This window comes from Nomia melanderi, chromosome 3 (genome assembly GCF_051020985.1).
Source record: "Nomia melanderi isolate GNS246 chromosome 3, iyNomMela1, whole genome shotgun sequence".
Taxonomy (NCBI): domain Eukaryota; kingdom Metazoa; phylum Arthropoda; class Insecta; order Hymenoptera; family Halictidae; genus Nomia; species Nomia melanderi.
The window spans coordinates 12,579,737-12,605,557 of NC_135001.1; the positions used below are offsets into that span (position 1 = coordinate 12,579,737).

At 37.1% G+C, this 25,821-nt stretch overlaps 1 protein-coding gene across 5 annotated transcripts in view; it reads right to left on the reverse strand.

The window, feature by feature from the left end:
• Positions 1–25,821, reverse strand: part of Mmp2 (Matrix metalloproteinase 2) — a 162,130-nt gene that overhangs the window by 64,950 nt on the left and 71,359 nt on the right. Inside the window, exon 1 of one of the 5 annotated variants that reach the window (XM_031979153.2) lies at positions 13,907–14,077. The exons of 3 other annotated variants lie outside the window; for them this stretch is intronic. In XM_031979153.2, the coding sequence (XP_031835013.1) occupies positions 13,907–13,939 (33 nt within the window). In that variant the 5' untranslated portion in view covers positions 13,940–14,077. Of the gene's footprint in view, positions 1–2,334; positions 2,412–13,906; positions 14,078–25,821 lie in introns of those variants that run through there. One more of the 5 variants, XM_076366364.1, reaches the window with a different exon arrangement.

The window sequence follows — 25,821 nt, forward strand, 5'->3', positions numbered from 1 at the left end:
CGCTGTCGCTGCACCCGTCGCCTGTGACGAACGAAAAAAAAAACAAAAAAGAAGAGAGAAGCGAAGGGAGTAAGGAAAAAGGAGACTCCTGTAGAACCCTTAGAAATGTCCGAAGAAGGTGGGAAGAGGAGCAAGAGGGGGATGACAGGGAAGGGGGCGTTGTCGGAATCAGGCTGCCTATGTTTCATCGGTGACGAACCTAGTGTTTTTTAGTCCTACCGTGAGCATGGGTGCTTTATCTTTTCAACGTGTTCCACGTTGTCTGGTTCGAAGTTCGAATGTTATGGAACGAATTTGAAAGGCAAATGGACAGAAGTCTAACTATGAATGTTGCAACTTCCTGCAACAGTTGCAGAGAGGAACCTTATACCCATTTAGAATATTTCAATAATACTTATTGAAGAAGAATAAAAGTATCTTTCAACACTGTATGAATTATAATATATTATTTTCTAAATTTGATATTGGCGGTTTTCAAGAACCGGAGATGATAAATGTCGGAAGGAAGGAAGCGAGACTCGACTTTGCAAGCAAAGACCTCAAGGCAATAAAACAAAAACGTGTTGTACAAAGCTCGACAGGTGTTTAACATGCTGACGAAGGCAAAGGAATGATTAAATCGACGAATCGACTTGCATCGGGACAGAAGAGTTTAATGGCCGCCGCGACGGCAGTCGTAATCAACGTAATACTCGTTAAAGGGTTGCCTAGCCGTCTGTCTTAGACTATTAAGGGCGATTACCTGCACACATGGCCGCCGGTTCGAGAGTCCGGGAAATATCTGGACGAAACTAACGATCAAAAGGGAGACCAAGAATTACGACGGGCCGGCAAAACGCGTCGTGCTTTTCCTTAAATGATTCGGGGGAGTGCGTGCACGGTTTTTGCGACATGCTGGAACTCCCATTATTCCTCCCATTATTCCTATCCCCCCGGTGCTCTCCCAACGTTCGAGTGGACCGAACTTTTTTAAATTTATTTCCTCTTTTATGGAAAAAAGACGCGTCCAATGTTATTTTGATAATTGTACACTGAAGTATCATTTATTATTATTATTATTATTCTATAATTTTATTAGACATTTAATAGCTTTTATTATTATAGCATTTCACACTAATATTTTCTTATTTATATTATTTAGAACACTTTACCGAGTACAGTTTTTTCAACGATGAACCTTATATGGAATTTACTACGATGGTCTTACGAAAGTATATGCAACTTGGCTGTACAACTTTTTGAAATGTTTCTAGTAGGTAACTGATTTATAGACAGCGAAACTTTATGCACTTGCAGCGAATAAAAGTCTTCAAAAAGTTGAAAAATGCAAGATCGAATTAAATTTAATACGGTTCCATTTGATCTTTTATTTTCTGTCTCAGTACATTTCAATCGAGATCAATCGAACTTTTATGTTGAACATCTACGATAACTATAAAATTATAGTTTTCTATTGCAGAATTATTAACAGAGAAGAAACCGTTGCGAGTCAAGAGTCGCGAAATGAATCATAAGACAGAGGGTCAAGAGTGTCGTGTGTCACGAGTTGCTGTAATCAGATCGGCCAGTTAATTTAAAGCGATATACTAGCAACAACAAACGTTTGAGCGATGAAACAGAGCGCAAAAACTGGATCTACCGACGCTGCGGAACTGGGCAAGTTATTTTATAGCGTGACAACGCTCGGCGAAAAGAAGGAAGAACATTATTTATTCCCCGAGGGCGGAAAGTTTTCTCTCGCGTGGCTCGTTCAGCGGAGCCTAGCCCTGTCTCTCCACCATTACCCAGCTGATGCAGTCTTTGAAACAGCGGAAGAAATTCGAAAATACATTGACCATGCCGACGATTCGAAACCGAAATTCATTTCTTGTTAAAATAGCTATTTAAAAGATAAAATACCATATATGTATAATGAATAATGAAGGATATTTCAAGAACTGAAATATGTTCAATTTGTTTGCAAATGAGAACACATTTAAAACGGTAACGAGTTTATTTTTATTCTTGAGGTTCTACTACCTTTCTGAGAATAGTAGTTTGATCATTTTTCTTTTCCCCCTGTATTCTGTATTCTTGCTTCCAACTTGTTTTGTAGAATAGTTTTAACACAAAGCTGTATGTAGAAAATGTTCAACAAAATTCTTTTATTAATAATAGTTTAAAAAATTACTTAACTCGACACTATCCCTTAACGTTCACTATTTACCAATCTCCGAGTTTTCCAAAACAAAAGTACTTCAGCTAGAATTAATTTACCTACAATTATTTCCAACTCTGTCCTTAGAATTACTCTTATCTTCAATTTACGAAGTGGTAAATGAACTTCATACTCACTGTAAGAACACACTTCTTCCGAAAGCCAATTGTAGATAACAGCAAAGTTCCACTCCGACTCGCGAATAATAATACTCCCCAGAAAGAAAACAGATTAAAAATCGTTACAAGTTTCACTCGTCATCGTAATGCAAGAAGTCAATGGCACGAAAAGGAAGAAAAATAAAACGGCCGGTAAAGGAAGCACCCCCGCAAACAGCTAACATTCACCGTGAACCCGTGAAACTCACCCTTCCATTAACCGTTCACGACACGTGACTGTTGGTGCGCTTAACCGAGTCAGACTTCAGAAAACGATAGAGGTCGCGCGTCTAATGGACGCGCAGGATTGAAAGCTCGGCGCGAAGCGACATACGAGAGGCGTCTAAATTGATGGTCGCGCACGGTCGCGCGCGAAGAACGAGAAGGGGTGGAGGGGACAGAGAGGTGATCGCGTTAAAGCATATTCACCTGGGCTGGAAAAGGCGACGCCATGGCTGGCCAGGCCGAAGGCACGCAGTAACGAACGACTAAATTAAATTGAAAGCCCTTGCGCACCCAGCAGACAACCCTTCGCTGCTGCGCGGCTAACATAGGCTTTCAACTAATTAGGTCGTCTACCCGCAAGAAGATACTCCTTGTCATTTGACACGTATGCACTTCGCTCGCCCGGACCTGGAGGACACGCGGACCCTCCTACCCTTGCTCTTCAACTATAGTAAGTCTCTGATAGTCTGACTAGAGGAAAAGGTCGAGCAGTGCTAATGTTCTAAAACAAACGAACCCTTTGCACTTTGACTAGAGCAAAAGATTGAGCAGCGTTAATGTTCTAAAACAAACGAACCCTTTGCACTTTGACTAGAGCAAAAGATTGAGCAGCGTTAATGTTCTAAAACAAACGAACCCTTTGCACTTTGACTAGAGCAAAAGATTGAACAGTACTGATATTTGAAAATAAATGAATCCTTTGTATTAGAAATTTTATTGCTAGAAATATTCAATATTTTCTGCTGAGATGTAGACGAGATTTGTTAGAACTAATTTAATTTAAAGATGTGCACAAATGAAAAATTGTATTGTCTTCAAGCTAAGACCCCAATAAGAATAACCCACGATCAAGATCGTTGGGCTTACACAATATGAACAGTAATGGTGAAAGTGATAATTTACTGCCTTGGCTCCTTAAAACAACTTTGGTCTCGAATGGGTTAAAGAGGAATCGTATACAAAGTAAGGAACCAAGCTGTACTATTTGAATGATTCACATATTGATACATTATATGAGGTTCAATATTAAATATCAAACTGTATAATTTTACTGCATCAAACCAAATGACGATTAAGGGACGTTTCCTGTATGCAAAGGGTAACAAACTTGAGAGACCTCTGTATCTTATTTAAACCGTTAACTGTGGATGTCAGTTTCAATGCTATTTTTGCCGACAGTGTCGAGAGACATGTTTTAAAATTTGAATTTATAATTATTTTCAAAGTTTAATCATTTTTCCTTAATTGACTTTTCGAGTTTTCTTGTAATAATTAAATTAGTTACTACATACCTTTAAAATGTAAATACGAAAATGTACACCCCAAGGCTATATGTTTGACTTTCACTTTCCGTTAACAAAATTTGCCACTGCAAATATTTTCGAACCGCACGTACCGCACGTATCGCACTCTTCTTCCGTTCCGAGCTGGAAGCGTGACGCATCGAACATATTTAACTTTCACTTTTTTGTGAACCTGTCAAAATTTGCGAATACAAATATTTCCGAAGCGTAGGTACATACCATAGGCACTCTGATTTCACCTTTTTACCATTCCTATGAAATGTCCTATTTTTATTTATCATTTTTACAACTTTTAATTTGAATTTTCTTTTATTTTGATAAAAGCTTCAGATATTTATTATTCTTACAATAATTTATCATTTCCATCATTCCTACGAAAATCTCTAATTTATATCAATTTCTCCCGTGTAAAATATACTCGCGGAATTTGAATAAAATTATCGCACGAAAGAATGATTAACAAACACAATTGTATTGTACAATGTTTTATTTGAAATTGGATTCCGTTAGGGGATGAGCACTTTTTCACACTGTCTGTGAATCCAGCTGGAGCTGGTCGCCTCTTTTCCGCCGTTCCTTCTCACAAAGGACGTATTACCGGCGGATAAAATACCAGTCACGCTTTTCATGAGCTCTTTTCCACCGGGAGAAGTAATTACGATTGCGTAGCGCCGCTGTGGAAAGAAGAGATTAACAAACAGACGAGTCTCTGTCCCTTTTCTCACCTTTGACGCCCGATATCGGATATCATTTATCGAATGAAATAAGATTGCTTTCCTCCCCTTTCAACGATCTCTCGCTTTCAATTATCGCGGCTTCGATAATCGTCGCGAAAACATCATTTTAATTTACTTCCACCTATTGGTACCATAGGTTTAACCTGTTACCGGGAGGACAACTCCAATGGACGTGACGACAATTTTTCGCCATGGAAATTTTAAAAAGTAATATACCTTTGTACATTGGAAACATTTTCTAAATATGTCATAAAATATTTTGTCACGGTAAATAATTTACAAGTGGAAAGCGATTTTCTATCATTGCTTTGGAAATAATAAAAGTTAATTACCCGGTTAACAGGTTAAAACTTATGATACTTTGAATCGTTTTGCAGTGCTGGTGATAAAGAATAGCATGTTGCAGATTGAAATAACAAAATTTTATCTATTTAATAAGAATAAAACAACACTCCACAAAACAAGAAATGGAGACAATTGATAAATTGAAACTTTAAGCTCTACGGTTAACCCCTTGACCTATAATACCGAATCAAACTTGTGACGAAAATTTTGATAACAGGAAAATGATATTTAATTTACACTAAAAGCAAAGAAATAACATTTAGATTTGTCGAATTCAGTTTAAAATCTTTGTCGGAAGTCTAGTACGATATTATAGGAGAAGGGTTTAAATTTCTTTAAAAATATACGACGATACTATATATGTTAGTCGTTTTAACATATTCTCGCCTGTGTAAGCAGCTTGTTTTGTTCGTACGCGCAACGCACGCCTCCCGCCGGAAGAAGATTAATAGCGACATGAAGACAATGCATTGATGAAAATACGAACTAAGATCGATCGGAGGATGTAATTGATGAAACGTCCGATTTAATGTATTGCCCGACAAAAATTCCAGCCAATATACTTCAGTTTCGAGTACATTTCTACTAGTTTCACGATACTCGAAGAAAATGAACTTCGAAGCTCGCAATCTCGCAGCGAGGAATGGATACCGATCGCGTTTCAAGAAAAATGATAATGCACGTTCTCCCTGATAACAGTAGTAGAGAATATTTATTGACACGCACCAAATTTTTCTAAGAAACCCTCTGTAAACCTGTAGAATACGCGAATTTCGATCCAATTTTCTTGTAAATTGTGATTTTTCAGTTTAAAGTTGAAATGTATTATAATGTTTTCGACAAAATAAAACTGTAACGAAATATAAGATAATTTTAAGCGAAGGGAAAGTCGAACGCTGGTCGTCTGCGTTTCGTCAATCGGTGCATTTTTAGGGGAAAGCGTCCCAGAGTCTGGAGGTGCAATATGTAAACAGAGAGAGAGTCACGCTGACAAGAGGGGGTCCTCCGGCTAAACAGTGCCCTTCTCAGGGTATTCATTTTGTAGCCTTCAAGCTAGCAAGGTCAAGTAAAAGGGAGTATTATTCGACCAAGTTTTACCACTTTATTTACGCCTACAAAATCCTATCTAACAGAAAGAAGAATATGACAATTGACATTAGAATGTGGATTTTTATGCAAAATCAAACTTTCTTGGTACAGTGTACAAAAATTAAAGTTATACGAGAGATTACTTCCTTCAACCCAATAATTCGAATTTAGTAATATTTTAAAAAATTATGACGCAATATGTAAACTTGCAATCTAATTATCATTATCAAAATCTAATCTCTGAACTATTAATCAGTAACAGACACACAGGAAGGTTCATAAAATCCATTATAGATATTATTAAATTTAAGAGAATAAGAATTTCGTCACATCTTTTGGAATTTTGTATCATCTCTGATTTAAACAACTGCAGGCTTATAAACATATGCACTTCTGTGCAGTAAATTTAAGAAAATATCAATTGTAGGTATGCACACGTTCTATCAGCCGGAACGTCGTGTTTGTTTGGTCAGTTGCTGTTGTACAAATCGGCAGCACTGTTCAATATGTATGCAAGGTAGTTAATCAATTAGAGACTAATTAATCAAAGACACAAATGAAACAGGAACATCCAGCCAATCGAAACTGTCGGCAAACTCAACAAGTTAAATGCTGTTAATTTAACCAATTAATCGCAACCCGCAATAAACACATTTTTATCGTTGTTAACAAAACTAAACGTTCTAGTTTCAATGAAATGAACTACAATTGTATAATATTTTTAAACGGTGCCAACAATGGAAACTGATTATAGATACATCAAACACTTTTATTAAAAAACAATTCAACTATTATATAATATTTTGCAATTACTCAAATATGTTTTTCATATACATGGTGTACCACGCAATTAGATCAACCTGCAACTTTAAAGGAACCAAAACTAGAAAATTAATTATTTTAAAAACTTTCTTTACTTAATTAATAGTTTCGAACGTTATTAATTCTTCATTTCTGAATTATAAATGGAATTCTTCAAGAAGAAAAGAATAAATTATTAAAAATGTAATTTCTTCGCTGAAAATTAACGAAACACTAGAAACATGAATGAAAGTCAATAAAAAAATCTATTGAAGCGATTCAAAATATGCAAATGAAAAAGAGAATTGTTAAGAAAATCGTTAACAAGTGTACAGTACATGTTTGTACGGTGTTAAATTCTAACGTGACGCAAAGGCGCTTAGAAAGATCGAATTGTACGAGAACAATTCCGACGATTGATGATTGACTATTCCAAATTCCAAGCACAATGTTACTTAACGACGTCGAAGATCCCCTTCGGCTCGTTCACAGACTCGTCGTAGGTATTATCGATCGTCGTTCGAAATGTTCTCCCTTCGGTGATATACCTGACGAGTTTTAATGGAATTCCTTCTTGAGATTGACTTTCGTGCGCTTTCGCGTAACTCTCGCGTCGCCGCACTGGGTCTGATTATCCGGCCTCTCGGGTAAAGTTTAAATAAAAAAAAAAGGGGGCGAGCAGGAGGAAAAAAAAGTCTGCGGTAATTTAAAATTATAAAACACGCGTCAGCCAGCGCTCAACTTTTTACAGTGTTCTACGGGGTTCGGGCCGACCGCTTTAGCGAGTTTTTATGATTTTTTCCTCCCCGATGAGGGAAAGGATCTGTTCGAACCGAAGTGCGCTAGGTCCTATAGACGATTTGAAAATACAGTAAAACGTGTTTGTAGATCGTGTAGCTACAGGCCGTATCTTGGCGTAAATCAGGCTTGTTCATAAGAAAATTGTTATGAATCGTTGTGAATGCGGCCCAACAAAAATATAAGCTTATTAACTTTATGAGATTGCAACTAAAAAACCCATTAACAATACTACAAATACAAGTTAACAGGTTAACTGCCAGTGATATTTTTAGTTGTTAGCTGTGGTGCCGATATTGTTTTCTCCGAATGTTTTTTTTTCAACATCATATAACAGTGGAGTATCATTTGCGTCGTACGGAAAAGTGGAAAATTGGCCCTTATCACCAAAAATATTTTTTATTGTCCTGAAATAAAAATGGTTCAAAACGTATAATAACTTTTCCAATGTTAGCAATTGCAGTGTCTCCTAAAAAAAGCACTTCAGTTTTGTGCTTAAACAATTGGTATTATCGTTTAACCTTCATCTGACCGTAAAAAAAATCACAGCAGAAATTAAACTTGATTTGGGTGGAAAAAGACCCTAGGTCTGATCAAGGTTAATATTTACTCGTGATCTAATCCAATAGAACCGAAAATGATTAAAAGGCAGTTTCGGATGGGGATGTCCGGGCGGTGGTTAATGAACCCCAAAATGAAATTGAACGCGTTGGATATCGCTCTCGCGGAAAACGAGCCCGCGGCATAGAAAATCGATAACAGTGGGGGAAAAGGGTAGAATTTGAGAAATATAACGGGGGACAGGCCACCGCCGCGACGCGTTCACCGATACATTAGAAATTCCATAGGTATTTGGGTCAGTCAGTGCCAATCGATTGCACCCGAATGGCTCATTACGATCGCTATGATGTCTGGCAATCATATTGCCGTGTGTAGGGTTCCTAGGGGCGACCAAGTTACCTACTGTACCGTTTATCGCGCGATTAGCTCGTCATTTTTTTCCTCACCTCCTTTCTTTTATTTTTGTTTTTGTATAGTAGATTTGCAATTGGATCGGTAACAAAGTTTTATTCTACATTTATTAAAGGAAGTTTGAAGAGAGATTTAATTCGTAAATCATTTCAGTAAATTACGAATGAAATTAAACTGTGTTAAACAATTTGCATTATTCGTACAAGTACGCTCTTCATCTGCACGGTCATTGTCATTATTATCGAGGCGCGTATACACGCGGTTAGATCGTATCAATGAATAGCATGATGGACATAAACGTTTTATGATTACATTTCATGATTGGGTTATTATTATACTACTATTGTATTAAATAACATTACTATTATATTGTGCATTTATTGTTTGATTTAATTTAAATCACAAGTTTTCAAATTTCATGTATTAAATATATATATTAAAATATAGCGATGAAAATGTTTGGTGATAAGAAGAATATATTTCTCGTACTTGCAATGCAAGTGAATTGAATTCAATTAGAATAATATTAGATCTCATAGAAATCAGAAAAAGTATATATGTGTATATAGTACTTTTTACGTAACTGTAATTCAACGTTCAAATTCGATCGTGATTGCAATCACGTTAAGAAAGTATGTACAATAATTGATCACTTTTAACTCACCAATACTATTCTGTGATTCCTGACTATTGCAATCAATCGACGTCAATTAAGTTAAGCCCCACTTACCTGAAAAAGAAAAATACCTAATCATTATCCTCCCGAAGATTCAAAAATACTTCTTTTATAATTATGACAGTAGTATTCTAAGATTAAATATAAATTTTCCTAAATAGTAACTATAATAGTAGATGCAGAGATGTCGTTACTTGAAAAAGATCAATATTTATTTAACTCTTCATAGAATAGTAATCGTCTGTTGTTGAAAGTAAATTTGATAGTTCCACAATATTTTGAAAAAAAGAGGCAATTTTCAAATTTTTAATTAAACGGTTTTACGATCAGAATTCTCCAGTGTATTTGTATGAACTAAGAACACCTAATTTTCTCGAAAAACTATAAAGTATTATGTGCTACACATAATGTTCTTATTTGTTTGACCTTGAGATGACTTTACACTGTCCTTGAAACATCGTATTAAAATTTCTAAATGGAACAGTATATGTTTTATTAAATATTTTCACAGCTAACAAGGAAACGTTTTCGAAATACAATAAAAATGTTATTTTTACGTACGTTGTTGTTGAGATATATGCAAATGTTCGAATTTTACATGTAGCACTTGATATTTTATGGTTTTTGTTTGAGATGTTTTTTTGTATTTCATGACATTTTTCGAAAAAACACACTGTATAATGTGAAAAGAAAGAAAAGATACTTATACCGTTGTTAATGGAACAGAATTTTCTGCTAGTACGAGGCGATAACGTCCGAACAAATGCAAGAAAAGAAGAGTAAAGATCGAAGCGATTCCAAGTTAAACGGCTTTAGCTAATTAGCACATCGTGACGTAGTAGCAATTGTTATCCCCGTAGTATGGCGACGGTCGTAAAGTAACCGTGAATTAATTAATGTAGATAGCGGTTATCTGTCCGTGTAACGCGAGCAAACACGAATATCTTGGTACGGTGGCACGAATTTAAATCGCTAACTTATTGTCCGCCACATTTAACGTTTCTGTGCCATCGAAATACACGTCTACAGAATCATATTACTTATTCGTTAAGTAGTGTGCGTTTTATTAAAAGGTTAAAATACAAACGATTTTTTTTAATATTAATAAACACTGCTTGTTTAATATTAATAAACATTGTTATTATATAGTATTATCTACGATTAAATATGTAGAAGCGTGTCCCGACGCGAATGTGTTAATAAATATCCACGCCAAGCAACAGAGAATTTACACAAAGTAATGCTTATTACACGGATTCATTAAAATGATTCTTTTCGAGAACAATGTGCCGTTTAAACATATTTAACTCCAATTTTCCTTAAAACGCGCGCCGCAATATTCGTAAAGATTTACGCGTATTTAAACGTTTTCATCAGAGATTATAATCTAAACTGATGCCGACAAATAAAATTGTTCCTGGCCAAACACTTTGTTAAGAATCAGAATTTAAACGGAAACGAGTGCAACGTGCAATAAAGAGAATAACATTATAGAAGATGATCTCAAAGGAGTGGAAAGCTCTATGAGCTAACGTACTGTAAGTGATAAAGATGGAATACATTTAAAATCGATTATCTTGAGAGGATGCATGAAATTCGCTCTTTCCGTTAGCATTCTGCCGAATATCTCTATTGTTAGTTAGCGACATAAAATATGGAATAATAAAACACGAATTTCCAATATAAATGTATTTTAATCTTTTACTAATTGCGGAATAAACAATTCTTAATTTATGTCTCAACACATTCCCAATTTTCTTGTGAAAGCTCGAGCAATTTGAAATTTTCTTCTTGGAATTTCTTACAACATCCGTGACAAAATTACAAGACTCTGCATGCCATTTCGTTAAATTTCATTTCCCATTTGAAATTCTGCACCGTTAATAATTAATTCACTAAATCAAATAACAATTAGGGCAATAATAAGTAGTAATATCTAAGAAACAAATGGACTGCAGAGATTTAAATGACTAACTTTAAAGTCGATATTCTTTATTGCATTATTATATCAAAAGTACTTGTACAATCAACCTCAGAGATTATACAAAAGGAAACAGAACTACAATTTTTAATGACAAGTTTTTTCATATGTTAAAAGCAAAATTCTCTCCGCGTAGTATGTAAAAGTCGAGTTTATGGCATTACGTAGGACTGTATTCAACTTTGAAAGAAGTCGGAGAAGAACTACGTGGACACGTTTCCTCAAACTTCCATCAAACTTTCGTCAAAAGATTACGGTGGCGATAGTTCACTTTTTACGCTGCGAAGTTGAGCACGAAATCCCGAAACAGAGAGGGTTGTGAAGTTGGAGGCTGGGAAGGTCAGATTGTGTCCCTCTCGGTTGCTCCTCCGCCACCCTTCTTTATAGATTCGGAAAGAGAAACCAATCTCCGTTGAGTGGATCGCTCGTTCTATGAAAGCGAAAAGAATCGAAAGTCGACTAAAGCAAACACTTTGTCTTTCGCGACTCGCCGATTTTTCCTTGTTTACGAATATTGGAGACACTCGACACGTTTCTTCGCCGTTTAACGGTCGATTTTCTACGTTGCGATGCGAGACGAAATTTCTACTACAACACATGTTGTGCTTGTCTAAACAATTTCTTAATCTTTTAATCAATTCAAATATTAATTTATTCAAATTTAATTCATTAATTTAAAGCTGATAGTAATAAATTTAATAATGTATACACTTTTCTGTGTTGCCGAGTCAAATGTTACACGTTACATTGAAAACACTCGAGATGATATTTATGTTTCAATGAAAAAACTAAATAACGGGTAATTTATTATTACTTTGTACAACCCTATCGATACCGTATAACTTGTTACAAACATTTTTTCCTGTAGTAAACAGTTTACAATTTAAGGTGATAGAGTTGGGTGTCTCATCCTATAGATTAAAGTTTTACAAGGTAGAAACGGAGCTACCATTAAGAGGTTTCCTCACTTCGTTGGCTTCAAAAATCGACTTTTTCTTAATATTTCCTTTTTGCATTCTGCTTTCTTTTCTTTTTTTGTGACTCATGACTGGATGAAAATATAGAATATCTTTTTTCAAAAAAGAAACCCGCGAAGGGCCGATAAAATTTTGATTTTTATTTTCACGACAAGTGTAACAGTATCATTTTCGTTATTTTTCAGATAAGATTTTATTAAGATAAGAAAGATTTTATTATGATGAGAATTTTTTCAATAATAAAGAGAAAATCTGTTTGCAAAATTCAGGAAAATAAATATTAAATTCCACATTCAGAGATTGGCTCATTTATTATCATTCAAAAAATATTTCTTCCTCTTTTTGATCTTCATCGAAAGGTTAAGGTTATCTTCAAACGCTTAAACTTTCTTTTCTATCTTTATCTATAAAATAAGTAATCCGAACTTTGAAAATAACATTTCCCAAGATTTTGTTACCTTATTCAATGAAGCGTCCAATTTCAAAACTTTCCTTTCGAGCAAGTTCAGAATTCCGGGTAGCTCTTGCGGACGGATATTTGTGGGATAATTAACTACCGGTACTATCTTGGGCAAAATTTCCGCGTTAAACTTTTTTTCTTTGCACTTCGCCGTACTGAATTAAAGTACTTGAATGCGAATTAGTACTACGCGAGGATAGAATTTAACATTACACGTCAGTAATAATAATCAAAACATTATTTGATCATTAATTAACAAAAAATGAAGTTTGCTTAAAATACAAATCTAATCAAATTTCAATGTATTCACTTTCAACAATAAAATATTTTAATTTAAAAGTATCAACAGTACTAGACAATCTGTGATCTTACTAATTGGCGCGGTAAATTTAAATATTTTGACCGTTAGAGCTTGAAATGTCCTGTATCTAACGAACTGCTACAATTTATAATTTTTCGTTTCCCCGAAAATTTTAAATTTCTTATTATTTTAAACAAACTTTTTGTCATGTAACATGAAATAATTTGTAGTCATTGTGACATTTGCCATTATCGGTAAAAATCAGTATAATTAATTATTATGCATTGTTTTAGGCAGCTGTTTAATTATTAATTAAGGGAAGTTCAAGAAATCTATACTACTTTACGTTGACCTATTAAAATTAAGTAAGTTCTTCAAAAACTAATGTACGATTCACAATAAGGAAACTTTATTACTTTATACAACAACTTATGTCAAAGCAGAAACTCATCAGAGTAATCTCCATCCAAGAGAATACTCTTAAATTTGAAAATTCGTATGAGTTTGCTATTCTTTATGCCACAATAATTCTAATAATGCACACGAATATTAACACAAAAACCGAAAAGAACAGAAATTTCATTTTTTACCTATTATTCTCATATAAATAGCCACCATGTTTATGCCAATTTAAATATGCTTCTACTATTTTATTTCGCATACAATAATAAACATATGGCGAATGTTCGTAGAATTGCTAGAAAAATGCGTTATTCCACTATAGGAAATATCTAGTAATTTTCCAACGCGCGAAACGATCGCACAAAAAATCTGCCCAAACATTCCAAGAACGTAATTCAAATTCAAAATGTCACGTGCCAAAAGGGACTTGAAATGGAAACGCGTTTAACGTTCCCGCAAGGTGAATGCGAATAAAAAACTTGCCGTGTTAGATTGACAGTTCTGACGATGATCCATGGTCCACGTTACTGGTTTCAATGCACAAAGTTCGCGGTACTAGAAGACAATTCACTCCCAGTAACAAAATAGAGTGAACATACAATAGCATTTTACGAGACAAGACGCGGCGGAACACTGAGGCGAAGCTAGAACGTCTGTCTCTACGCCGGCCTCTGTCACTGCGTGACTCAATGGTGGGGAGGCCAGCTGCCGCGCATGCGCGTCCGTGTTCGCAGTGAAGTTATTAAAAGTCAAGATTTCGGAAAAATATCCTACCGGACGTTTTATTGTTCGTTTAACAAGTTTCTATCTCAGGACTTTTTTAAAACAACATAGTTTTTGTTTGGTGGCTTTTCGATAAAAATCGGCATTAAACTGTCTTGCCGGTTCGATGTATCACGAATGCTGTCAATATAACCCCATTGTTTTTGGCGGTTCAACGTACACACCCATGTAAGTTCTACGATACATTTCTGTTTTTTAGTGTTTATTTTTCTTAAATTAAATTCAGTTTAAGTTGTGCGTTGTGTTATGCTTGCTCCATGAACTTTATTTAACATTTATTTGACTTTTATTTGAGGAGAATGGTATTATTATATAGGCACATTTGCTTAAAGTCATTGCTAATTCTGTTTAAATTGCTTTCTTGGCATTTTCTTTGAAACACGGTGAAAAATGCAGCTTCATAAATGCTGAGATTTCACGAGCAGAAACATTTTTCTCGAATTCCATTTTCGTTCCCATTTTATCGCGGTTGCAAGAATTATGTTACCATAATCTGGAGAGCATGTGCATGGCATCGGCGCCTGATATCCTATTCATGGAATAACGAACTTGCAGAGATCCTGATTATCCTTAAACCATTCATTTTTTGGTCTCCGGGCGAAATAAACACGTGTTTCTCTCTTCTTCGCGATGTATCGTTGGTACTTTTCTAATTAGGAATAACTACATTTTGGGTACGTTTTCTTGTTTGGTTACGTAATCAAATATGTACAAGGTGACTCTACAATTTTGGATTTTTGTATAAGTAAAACACATTTCAAAAACAGTTTTTTTGTAAATCATCTTAATTGAGAAATTCAAAACGGATAATTAAACTATTACCATAAATATTCGACAGAATAAAATTCCCAAGATACGAAATAATTTCTTTTATTGAACATTGTTAATTACGAACTGAGAAAGATTAATTGATAAAGATTAAATTAAAGATCGACATAACTAAGAGATTAATAAAGAATAATAATATAAAAGTTAATTTCTTAATTGAAAAATAATGTTGTTAATAGCTATCAATGATAAATAACAAGGACGGTTAGTTTTATTCATATTAATAATTTAATTTTTTTTGTAATTTGAGGATACAAGTTTGCTTTTAAAAAAATAAATATTTAATTACGGTGATATGGGAGAACTGCAAATTATTAATTAAGACGTAAGACGGAACAGTAATTTATTCATCGAGAAGTCAGGGTGCGGTTACACTCCGAAGTAAATTCCTTAGAATTTCGGTTACAGAATTAAAGTTTTCAGTTGACCTCATATGCTAGGGCTTACCACTCCGTCTTGCGCCCTAAATTGCCCCCGAATTTGGCAACGGACACACGAATTATCTCTGAGGGAAAAGGACACCCCTTGGATTAATAGTTTCACATTTTTATCGAGTTGTGTAAGCGGAGGTTCGGAAGGGTCAGGATGGTTTTTCTTCGACAAAAATACACTGCGTGATGATTATTTAGTTTATTAAAATGATCGGACTGATTTTCGACGGAACGCGACTGACGATCAATTTTGGAATGCGTGACGATCGAAGATGGCCTCTTTTTTTAAGCGTTCTTGCGTTCAGGGGCGCGTCAACAATTCTACAAAACCGTTTCCGCAGGCGTGTTCCAATTTTTTGGGTGCTGTGTATCGGCTTCCGACAGAAGAATTATACGCCGCGACGTTTTTGGAAATTAACATCTGCACCTTGAAGGACGCCGCACGTATCCTGTTGGTCCTCGATAAAAAAACGCGTCGTACCGATTTCGGGAATCGCTCCTGCATGTGCATCCCAATTTCTGAACGCTCTGTATTAGCTTCCGACAAAGGGCGCTGCACTACACACAAGAGTTGGCTTTTACAGATGCAATTATGTTAAAATATTTTCGGGGACAAATTGGCACAATTTTTGCGCGTCTTTTAAGTGCCACGCCCCAATTTGACCTTCGAGGGTCGCGTTATTTGGAAAAAGAATTCAAAAGGTACACGTTAACTACAAAAAAAAAAATAAAAAAAAACCAGGTATGAAATTCTATGTAAATTCTTGCGTTAAATAAGTTCATGGATTTTATAAAAATTTCAGTTTTTCTGTTCATAGCCGTGGTTTCTGCATAGTTAATTTTTCACCGCAGTTCCCTGTATTTCTGCCTTTATACGAATATCTGATTTCCATCACGAATTTTCCAACGTGTTTCGCATTTTTCATTCGACATTTTACGCGAAACATATGCAAATTTTCGAAACCATATGTCCAAAAGACACGATTCCGCCGTGAAATGACTGCACGCGGAAAGCTGGCCCTATGTAAATTCTGTTACTGCATAAATACTGTTGTATAGGCCGAGATTCAATCAATGGGGTACCTAAGGAAGTTTTTCTTTAAAACTCGTATCAATGTAATTTTCATAGAAATTATTACAATTATTAGAAATAATTACAAATTCAATTCGTTAGCATATATTTTTATATGACTTAAATTTTTATTGTATCAATATTACATATATACTAATTTTAGTATATTGTATATACTAAAATAAATTAGTATATTGTATATACTAAAATAAATTAGTATATTGTATATACTAAAATAAATAAACCAAATCATTGTTATTAAGAAAATTTCAGAGATAATTTTGATCGAAACATCGATTCACTTCCTTCTTTTGAAAATATACATTCTTCAGAAGGAAGAGCAAAAATTTTATTTCGAAATTTGAAATAGTTCACCTGAGATAGCCGTTTGGTAAAGAAAGAAACAGCTGCTTCAAAGAACGGATCGTTTTAAAAGATCGCATTTATCTCAAAACATGTTTCCCTAACTGCTGATATTTAAAAAAATTTGTAATGCGCAAAACTGAATTTATATTGCATATTACAATTTACCCAGTATAATTTGTGTAACAACTTTTTGGAGAATAAACGCAGTTGTATTTGATGAATAATAGGGGAATGTGTGCACAGAGTGATTATAGAAGCTAACTTGAAACTGTTCGAGCCATATCTCTTTTCTTGCTGAATGTAAATAGGAGATAATGATACGAAGTAAAGTTGAATGCTACGAGGAAGTTAAACATCCGGTGATTTGATATTTTCCGCTATTGTTATGGTGCACATACAGCGTCTAATTTCACGTGTTCGTTCTAGACCATAAAGAACTAATCATCCAATCTATCAACATTTGTTCAAAAGATAAACGTCTTTGTGCTGTCCAACATCTTCACGTCTTCGCGTTGCAGCATTCGTTTAATTATTCATACATCTGTTTGTTTGAACATTTAAACTGAATGTTAATACTTCCAATTTTCTGAACAAACAATTAGTAGGGTTGGAAACTTTTTTCATTGCCCAGAGATTATCAATAAACACAGTATGTTTGGGTTAAGTTATGCATCCGAAGATTCATTCACTTAAACAAGTGTTAATTAGAAATTCAACTTCAAACGATTCTTTAAAGTCTACTTAAAATTACAAAACTTTTTCGCGTTTACTTACTTTAGTTCCATACGATATATGGAAAATTAAAAGGCTAATGTTTATCCGAAACATGAGAATATTCCTGCATTTTCATGTTTTAGACACTAGTATACCTGTTTACTTTCTGGTACTATGAAATCGCTTAGAATGGTTATGTTAGAAAAAGAGGATGACACATTCATTTGTGATTTTTATTCAGAAAATCATATACATTTATATTTTATTTATATCAGCTAACAAAGAAATATATTCAGTTAACAATTTTGATTTAGTAGAAATAAAGAGTTTGCATTTTTATATGATTTTACATGAATGTTCTGTTTTACCCTACCATTTTTGCGAAGCGGATATTTCAATACTTTTAGAAAATCGTATTTTCCTTCGTAATTAAATATTTTTATTAAAAAAACCTTTAACTCCCTTGTAGTCGAAGATTTATTTAATACTTCCAAAAAAGGTTTCATGCGTTTATGCTCCAAATACTTTGTTATTACGATTAAAAAAAGACGTCCCATTTTACTCTACTTTCCCCTACTACATTTCTTACAGAAACGCACTTTACTCACTTCAACATGTCAGTGGTAATTGCTCACTTAATACTTGTCTACGTAACCCTTAACGGGCCGGAAGTATTTCAAGTTTACCGCCAAAAAATAGCGTAACATAGATAACAGGCGGAAAAAAATTCGCAAAAGTGACCTAGCACAACACTAAACGTGTTAATTGTAAATATTACAACAATAACAGTGATAAAGATAAAATGATTTTTGCCACCATATACGCGACATTGGACCCACTAAGTAAAAGTGCCATGCCACTTATATCACGGCTTTGGTCCGTTAAGAATTAACTGTCTATTGCATTTACAGTCTACTTACATTTTCTTAACGAAACAGGAAAACATTGTCAGCTTACTGTAAAAGAAACAAATGACCACAAACTATCGAAACCCCGCATTATTTTCTGTCGAACTCTCAAAAATTAATGTGTCACGAAGAATGACTAAAAAGAACCAGTTAAAACACATAGAAACTAAATCTCGAGTTAGTTTCATATGAACGCGAAAAGCCAAACGCTCTGGAACTACTTAAAAATGCCACATAAACTATGTAACCGAACAATTTCGCACGAAATACGGGATCCTTGAACCTGAGGCTTAATCGGCACGCGATATAGCGTGATCAATTAAACTGCGTTGAACTTCCTAGCTAAGAGACCCGATAGGAAAAAGGAAATGATCCCAGATATCCCTAGAAGCGATTGTGGAGAGAGTCGCGCGGAAGGCTCGGTTGCAACGGTGCATTTAGCTTGGATGTTTTTCTTTTTTTTTCGGCACAAAGGAGCCCAGCCGAACTACCAGCAGCAGCAGCAGTAAGGGAGGCTGAAATAAGAGGGCCTATTGTTTTCCGACTCGATGGTATACGCGGACCACTTGAGACACCCGGTATATTGCAGCGGGCGTCCTGCGAGGGGCGTCTCTCCGACTATCGCCTATAATTGTTCCTTATCAAAAGGGAGCGAAACGGGCGTCGACCATATGCGAGCCGCAACACGCGAGCCATTAGCCCATTCAGCTCCGCTGCATTTCGTGTGTGCTGCTTGTATGGACTGCTCGACTCTGTCACTGTCATTATGGACAAATCTCATATTTTTACACTATACGCTGTGTAATCGCAATCAACTTAGAAAAACCAGAGTTATCGGTTTGATGATAACGGACTTTATTAACTGTCAATCGTTTCACAAATATTCAAGCAAATTCAACGAACCTAAGTGATATTTATTACCCTATTTTACACAAGTATGAAATATCACTTGTCTAGTATAAATGCATAACCTCCAGCGTAAACGCGGATGCAAAATAAACATTAAATTCTTTTCTGTTTCTATTAAAATATGAACGATAACGCAGTTTTATCGAGCGCGGTCGTGCAAGAAATCATAAAAATCATGGGACCAAGAGTTACAACACATCAAATCGGTTCCACATATTTTGCTTAAGCATAATTCTTTTGGTTGACGAATGGGAAAGTCGGCATACTTTTGGTCGAAACTGAGTCTAGACTATAGAATCCAGGTTTCCAAAGTGGAAAACATGGATTCCGTCCCCCAGAATGGCCAGGAAGGCAAGGGGTAGACACTTGACTTAGCAGTGATGGGACTCCAGGTCGAGGTCTCTTCGGGACGATGGCCACATCCGGCTGACGAATGGGAAGGTCTGGATACTTTTGGTCGAAACTGAGTCTAGACTATAGAATCCAGGTTTCCAAAGTGGAAAACATGGATTCCGTCCGCCAGAATGGCCAGGAAGGCAAGGGGTAGTCATTTGAGTTAGCAGTGATACGACTCCAGGTCGAGGTCTTCTTGGGACGAAGGCTAAATCCGGCTGACGAATGGGAAGGTCTGGATACTTTTGGTCGAAACTGAGTCTAGACTATAGAATCCAGGTTTCCAAAGTGAAAAACTTGGATTCCGTCCGCGAGAATGGCCAGGAAGGCAAGGGGTAGTCACTTGACTTAGCAGTGATGGGACTCCAGGTCGAGGTCTCTTCGGGACGATGGCCACATCCGGCTGACGAATGGGAAGGTCTGGATACTTTTGGTCGAAACTGAGGCTAGACTATAAAATCCAGGTTTCCAAAGTGGAAAACATGGATTCCGTCCGCCAGAATGGCCAGGAAGGCAAGGAGTAGTCATTTGAGTTAGCAGTGATAGGACTCCAGGTCGAGGTCTCCTTGGGACGAAGGCTAAATCCGGCTGACGAATGGGAAGGTCTGGATACTTTTGGTCGAAACTGATTCTAGACTATAGAATCCAGGTTTCCAAAGTGAAAAACTTGGATTCCGTCCGCGAGAATGGCCAGGAAGGCAAGGGGTAGTCACTTGACTTAGCAGTGATGGGACTCCAGGTCAAGGTCTCTTCGGGACCATGGCTACATCCGGCTGACGAATGGGAAGGTCTGGATACTTTTGGTCGAAACTGGGTCTAGACTATAGAATCCAGGTTTCCAAAGTGAAAAACTTGGATTCCGTCCGCGAGAATGGCCAGGAAGGCAAGGGGTAGTCACTTGACTTAGCAGTGATGGGACTCCAGGTCAAGGTCTCTTCGGGACCATGGCTACATCCGGCTGACGAATGGGAAGGTCTGGATACTTTTGGTCGAAACTGAGTCTAGACTATAGAATCCAGGTTTCCAAAGTGAAAAACTTGGATTCCGTCCGCGAGAATGGCCAGGAAGGCAAGGGGTAGTCATTTGAGTTAGCAGTGATGGGACTCCAGGTCGAGGTCTCTTTGGGACGATGGCCACATCCGGCTGACGAATGGGAAGGTCTGGATACTTTTGGTCGAAACTGAGGCTAGACTATAAAATCCAGGTTTCCAAAGTGGAAAACATGGATTCCGTCCGCCAGAATGGCCAGGAAGGCAAGGGGTAGTCATTTGAGTTAGCAGTGATAGGACTCCAGGTCGAGGTCTCCTTGGGACGAAGGCTAAATCCGGCTGACGAATGGGAAGGTCTGGATACTTTTGGTCGAAACTGAGTCTAGACTATAGAATCCAGGTTTCCAAAGTGAAAAACTTGGATTCCGTCCGCGAGAATGGCCAGGAAGGCAAGGGGTAGTCGTTTGAGTTAGCAGTGATAGGACTCCAGGTCGAGGTCTCCTTGGGACGACGGCTAAATCCGGCTGACGAATGGGAAGGTCTGGATACTTTTGTTCGAAATTGAGTCTAGACTATAGAATCCAGGTTTCCAAAGTGGAAAACTTGGATTCCGTCCGCTGGAATGGCCAGGAAGGCAAGGGGTAGTCACTTGACTTAGCAGTGATGGGACTCCAGGTCAAGGTCTCTTCGGGACCATGGCTACATCCGGCTGACGAATGGGAAGGTCTGGATACTTTTGGTCGAAACTGAGTCTAGACTATAGAATCCAGGTTTCCAAAGTGAAAAACTTGGATTCCGTCCGCGAGAATGGCCAGGAAGGCAAGGGGTAGTCATTTGAGTTAGCAGTGATGGGACTCCAGGTCGAGGTCTCTTCGGGACGATGGCCACATCCGGCTGACGAATGGGAAGGTCTGGATACTTTTGGTCGAAACTGAGGCTAGACTATAATATCCAGGTTTCCAAAGTGGAGAACATGGATTCCGTCCGCCAGAATGGCCAGGATGGCCAGGGGTAGTCATTTGAGTTAGCAGTGATAGGACTCCAGGTCGAGGTCTCCTTGGGACGAAGGCTAAATTCGGCTGACGAATGGGAAGGTTTGGATACTTTTGGTCGAAACTAAGTCTAGACTATAGAATCCAGGTTTCCAAAGTGAAAAACTTGGATTCCGTCCGCTGGAATGGCCAGGAAGGCAAGGGGTAGTCACTTGACTTAGCAGTGATGGGACTCCAGGTCAAGGTCTCTTCGGGACCATGGCTACATCCGGCTGACGAATGGGAAGGTCTGGATACTTTTGGTCGAAACTGAGTCTAGACTATAGAATCCAGGTTTCCAAAGTGAAAAACTTGGATTCCGTCCGCGAGAATGGCCAGGAAGGCAAGGGGTAGTCATTTGAGTTAGCAGTGATGGGACTCCAGGTCGAGGTCTCCTTGGGACGACGGCTAAATCCGGCTTACGAATGGGAAGGTCTGGATACTTTTGTTCGAAACTGAGGCTAGACTATAGAATCCAGGTTTCCAAAGTGGAAAACTTGGATTCCGTCCGCTGGAATGGCCAGGAAGGCAAGGGGTAGTCACTTGACTTAGCAGTGATGGGACTCCAGGTCAAGGTCTCTTCGGGACGATGGCCACATCCGGCTGACGAATGGGAAGGTCTGGATACTTTTGGTCGAAACTGAGGCTAGACTATAAAATCCAGGTTTCCAAAGTGGAAAACATGGATTCCGTCCGCGAGAATGGCCAGGAAGGCAAGGGGTAGTCATTTGAGTTAGCAGTGATGGGACTCCAGGTCGAGGTCTCTTCGGGACGATGGCCACATCCGGCTGACGAATGGGAAGGTCTGGATACTTTTGGTCGAAACTGAGGCTAGACTATAATATCCAGGTTTCCAAAGTGGAGAACATGGATTCCGTCCGCCAGAATGGCCAGGATGGCCAGGGGTAGTCATTTGAGTTAGCAGTGATAGGACTCCAGGTCGAGGTCTCCTTGGGACGAAGGCTAAATTCGGCTGACGAATGGGAAGGTTTGGATACTTTTGGTCGAAACTAAGTCTAGACTATAGAATCCAGGTTTCCAAAGTGAAAAACTTGGATTCCGTCCGCTGGAATGGCCAGGAAGGCAAGGGGTAGTCACTTGACTTAGCAGTGATGGGACTCCAGGTCAAGGTCTCTTCGGGACCATGGCTACATCCGGCTGACGAATGGGAAGGTCTGGATACTTTTGGTCGAAACTGAGTCTAGACTATAGAATCCAGGTTTCCAAAGTGAAAAACTTGGATTCCGTCCGCGAGAATGGCCAGGAAGGCAAGGGGTAGTCATTTGAGTTAGCAGTGATGGGACTCCAGGTCGAGGTCTCCTTGGGACGACGGCTAAATCCGGCTTACGAATGGGAAGGTCTGGATACTTTTGTTCGAAACTGAGGCTAGACTATAGAATCCAGGTTTCCAAAGTGGAAAACTTGGATTCCGTCCGCTGGAATGGCCAGGAAGGCAAGGGGTAGTCACTTGACTTAGCAGTGATGGGACTCCAGGTCAAGGTCTCTTCGGGACCATGGCTACATCCGGCTGACGAATGGGAAGGTCTGGATACTTTTGGTCGAAACTGAGTCTAGACTATAGAATCCAGGTTTCCAAAGTGAAAAACTTGGATTCCGTCCGCGAGAATGGCCAGGAAGGCAAGGGGTAGTCATTTGAGTTAGCAGTGATGGGACTCCAGGTCGAGGTCTCCTTGGGACGACGGCTAAATCCGGCTTACGAATGGGAAGGTCTGGATACTTTTGTTCGAAACTGAGGCTAGACTATAGAATCCAGGTTTCCAAAGTGGAAAACTTGGATTCCGTCCGCTGGAATGGCCAGGAAGGCAAGGGGTAGTCACTTGACTTAGCAGTGATGGGACTCCAGGTCAAGGTCTCTTCGAGACGACAGCTAGATCCGGTTAATTTCGATAGAAAAGAATATTTGTTTGTAAGAAGTAAAGAATGTATTAAAAAATACTTCGGTGGTCATATTTTAAAAATTTGTAAAGATATCATATTTTTTTTAAGTAGAACCTTACAACTCATACAAGTAGTAAAGAGTAAATCTTTTGAGTTTTCTTATGATAAACATTTTAGTTAAAATATAATTATTCGTGTATAGAGTAGAATTCGTTTTATAATACTCATCTATTATTGAGGTTCGAGTTTATTGGAGACAGTTTGCGATTGTAAAAATGAATATGGAAACGTGAACTAAAAACAGTTAATAGAGATGCTGGTTTATCGTATTGCTTTGGACCGATTAGTTATCGTCAGGAAATACTACACGCCCTGACATCCGCCTTCACGGAGTATCGCTGTAGTACGTTACATCGATGGAATTTCGTGTGTTGTGTGCACGGTCACCGGAAAATATTTTGTTAAAATTTTCATCGTGTTTTATGCATTTCCCCATTCGCGACACGCAGAAGCATAGATTTCAATTTATTATTTCTCGTCTCCCTTTCTCTAACTATTGAAATTCATTTCGAGTATGTACGTTTTTTTTTATTTTTACTATATGTTGTTATATTTTTGACAAAATGGTAACAGTAATTAATGATATTGTATATTTATTACGTTTCAATAGACGAAATTGTACTTTGAACCTTGTTACATGAAGAAATAGTTACGTGTGTGATAAATATATTATATGCATGGTGAATTTGTAACTATTTTAGAAAAACCATATTTTTCAACCATGAAATTTAGTTCTCATATCTTTATTGAAAGAATATTTACATTTATCGAGTAAAATGAATACGAGAGATTACACACGTTACTAAAAAGAAACGTTACAATTTAGGTAGTATTTATCTTAATCAAGACGTATAAGTATAAGTTTTAAATTACGAAACTGTTTGAAATTAAAAAAATAGGTTTTTTTAGATTGTTTAATGCAGACGGAAATTGAATATTTATGTTATTGTGAACGTTCCTCTATATGGTCCAGAATCGAAATTCTACCCGGATCATATTTAAGCGAATAATAAATTTCAATTGTTTGTGGACAGCAAATAAATTTACAACGACGACAGGTATTTCTCTCACAGCGAATTAATTGAGAGATCACGCTCGATGTTCGATACGCACAAAACGTGTATAAACAGAGGTTATAATACATTGTAAAGAATTTACAGTCAAACTTGTGTCGATGCATCGTCAATGAAGGAAAACAGATAAATCTATTTGAATTTATAAATTTATTCGAACGGAATTATGTGATTTTATGTTTAACGTAATAGTTATTAAATTATTAATATTTCATCGTATTAAATATTAAATATTAATATTAACATTAATATTTAATCGTATAAAAGGAAATACAAATAAGAGATACAATGGCGATTAATGTGATAATTAACTACATATGTAACAAAGAAGTTCAGTCAACACGCTCTCTGAAATACAGGTTATTTTCAAAATGACTGTACTACCAGAAAGGATGTTAATCTACAAAAAAAAATGACTCCAAAAAATATTGAATAACATCATCTCTTCAGTAACTTAATAATTTCCAAGAAAATTAAATGACATGAAACAATATTATTCCGTATCTTCTATTTATTATTTTATGTAGAATCGTCTTTACTTAGTTTCAGCACTATTTCGGAAACCGACTGTCCAAGAATCAACTTCCAGTAGAAAATCCTAATTTCAGAGTCTTTGCTCGTTACGCAATTTTCATTTTTCTTGAACGGGTGCCACGAGTTTACGAATTCCTAGAACATTTTTTGTCGTCGTTAACATACGAAAAACGTAACTTGGAGGAAACGAGAACTTAGCGAACCGTCGAATCGAATTATTCCTATTTATTTTCCTGGGGAACGCGAGAACCCGACTTTCGTTTCTCAATTTCTCGAATTCCGGGCCGGGAATAAGATGGAAACAGGGTTTTCCTTTGACAATCCGGTTTCCCCTGAATCAATACATTCGTGATCTCGAAGATTTAGCGAGATCGGCACAGCATTTGCCGGAGAAGGTACTTCATAACG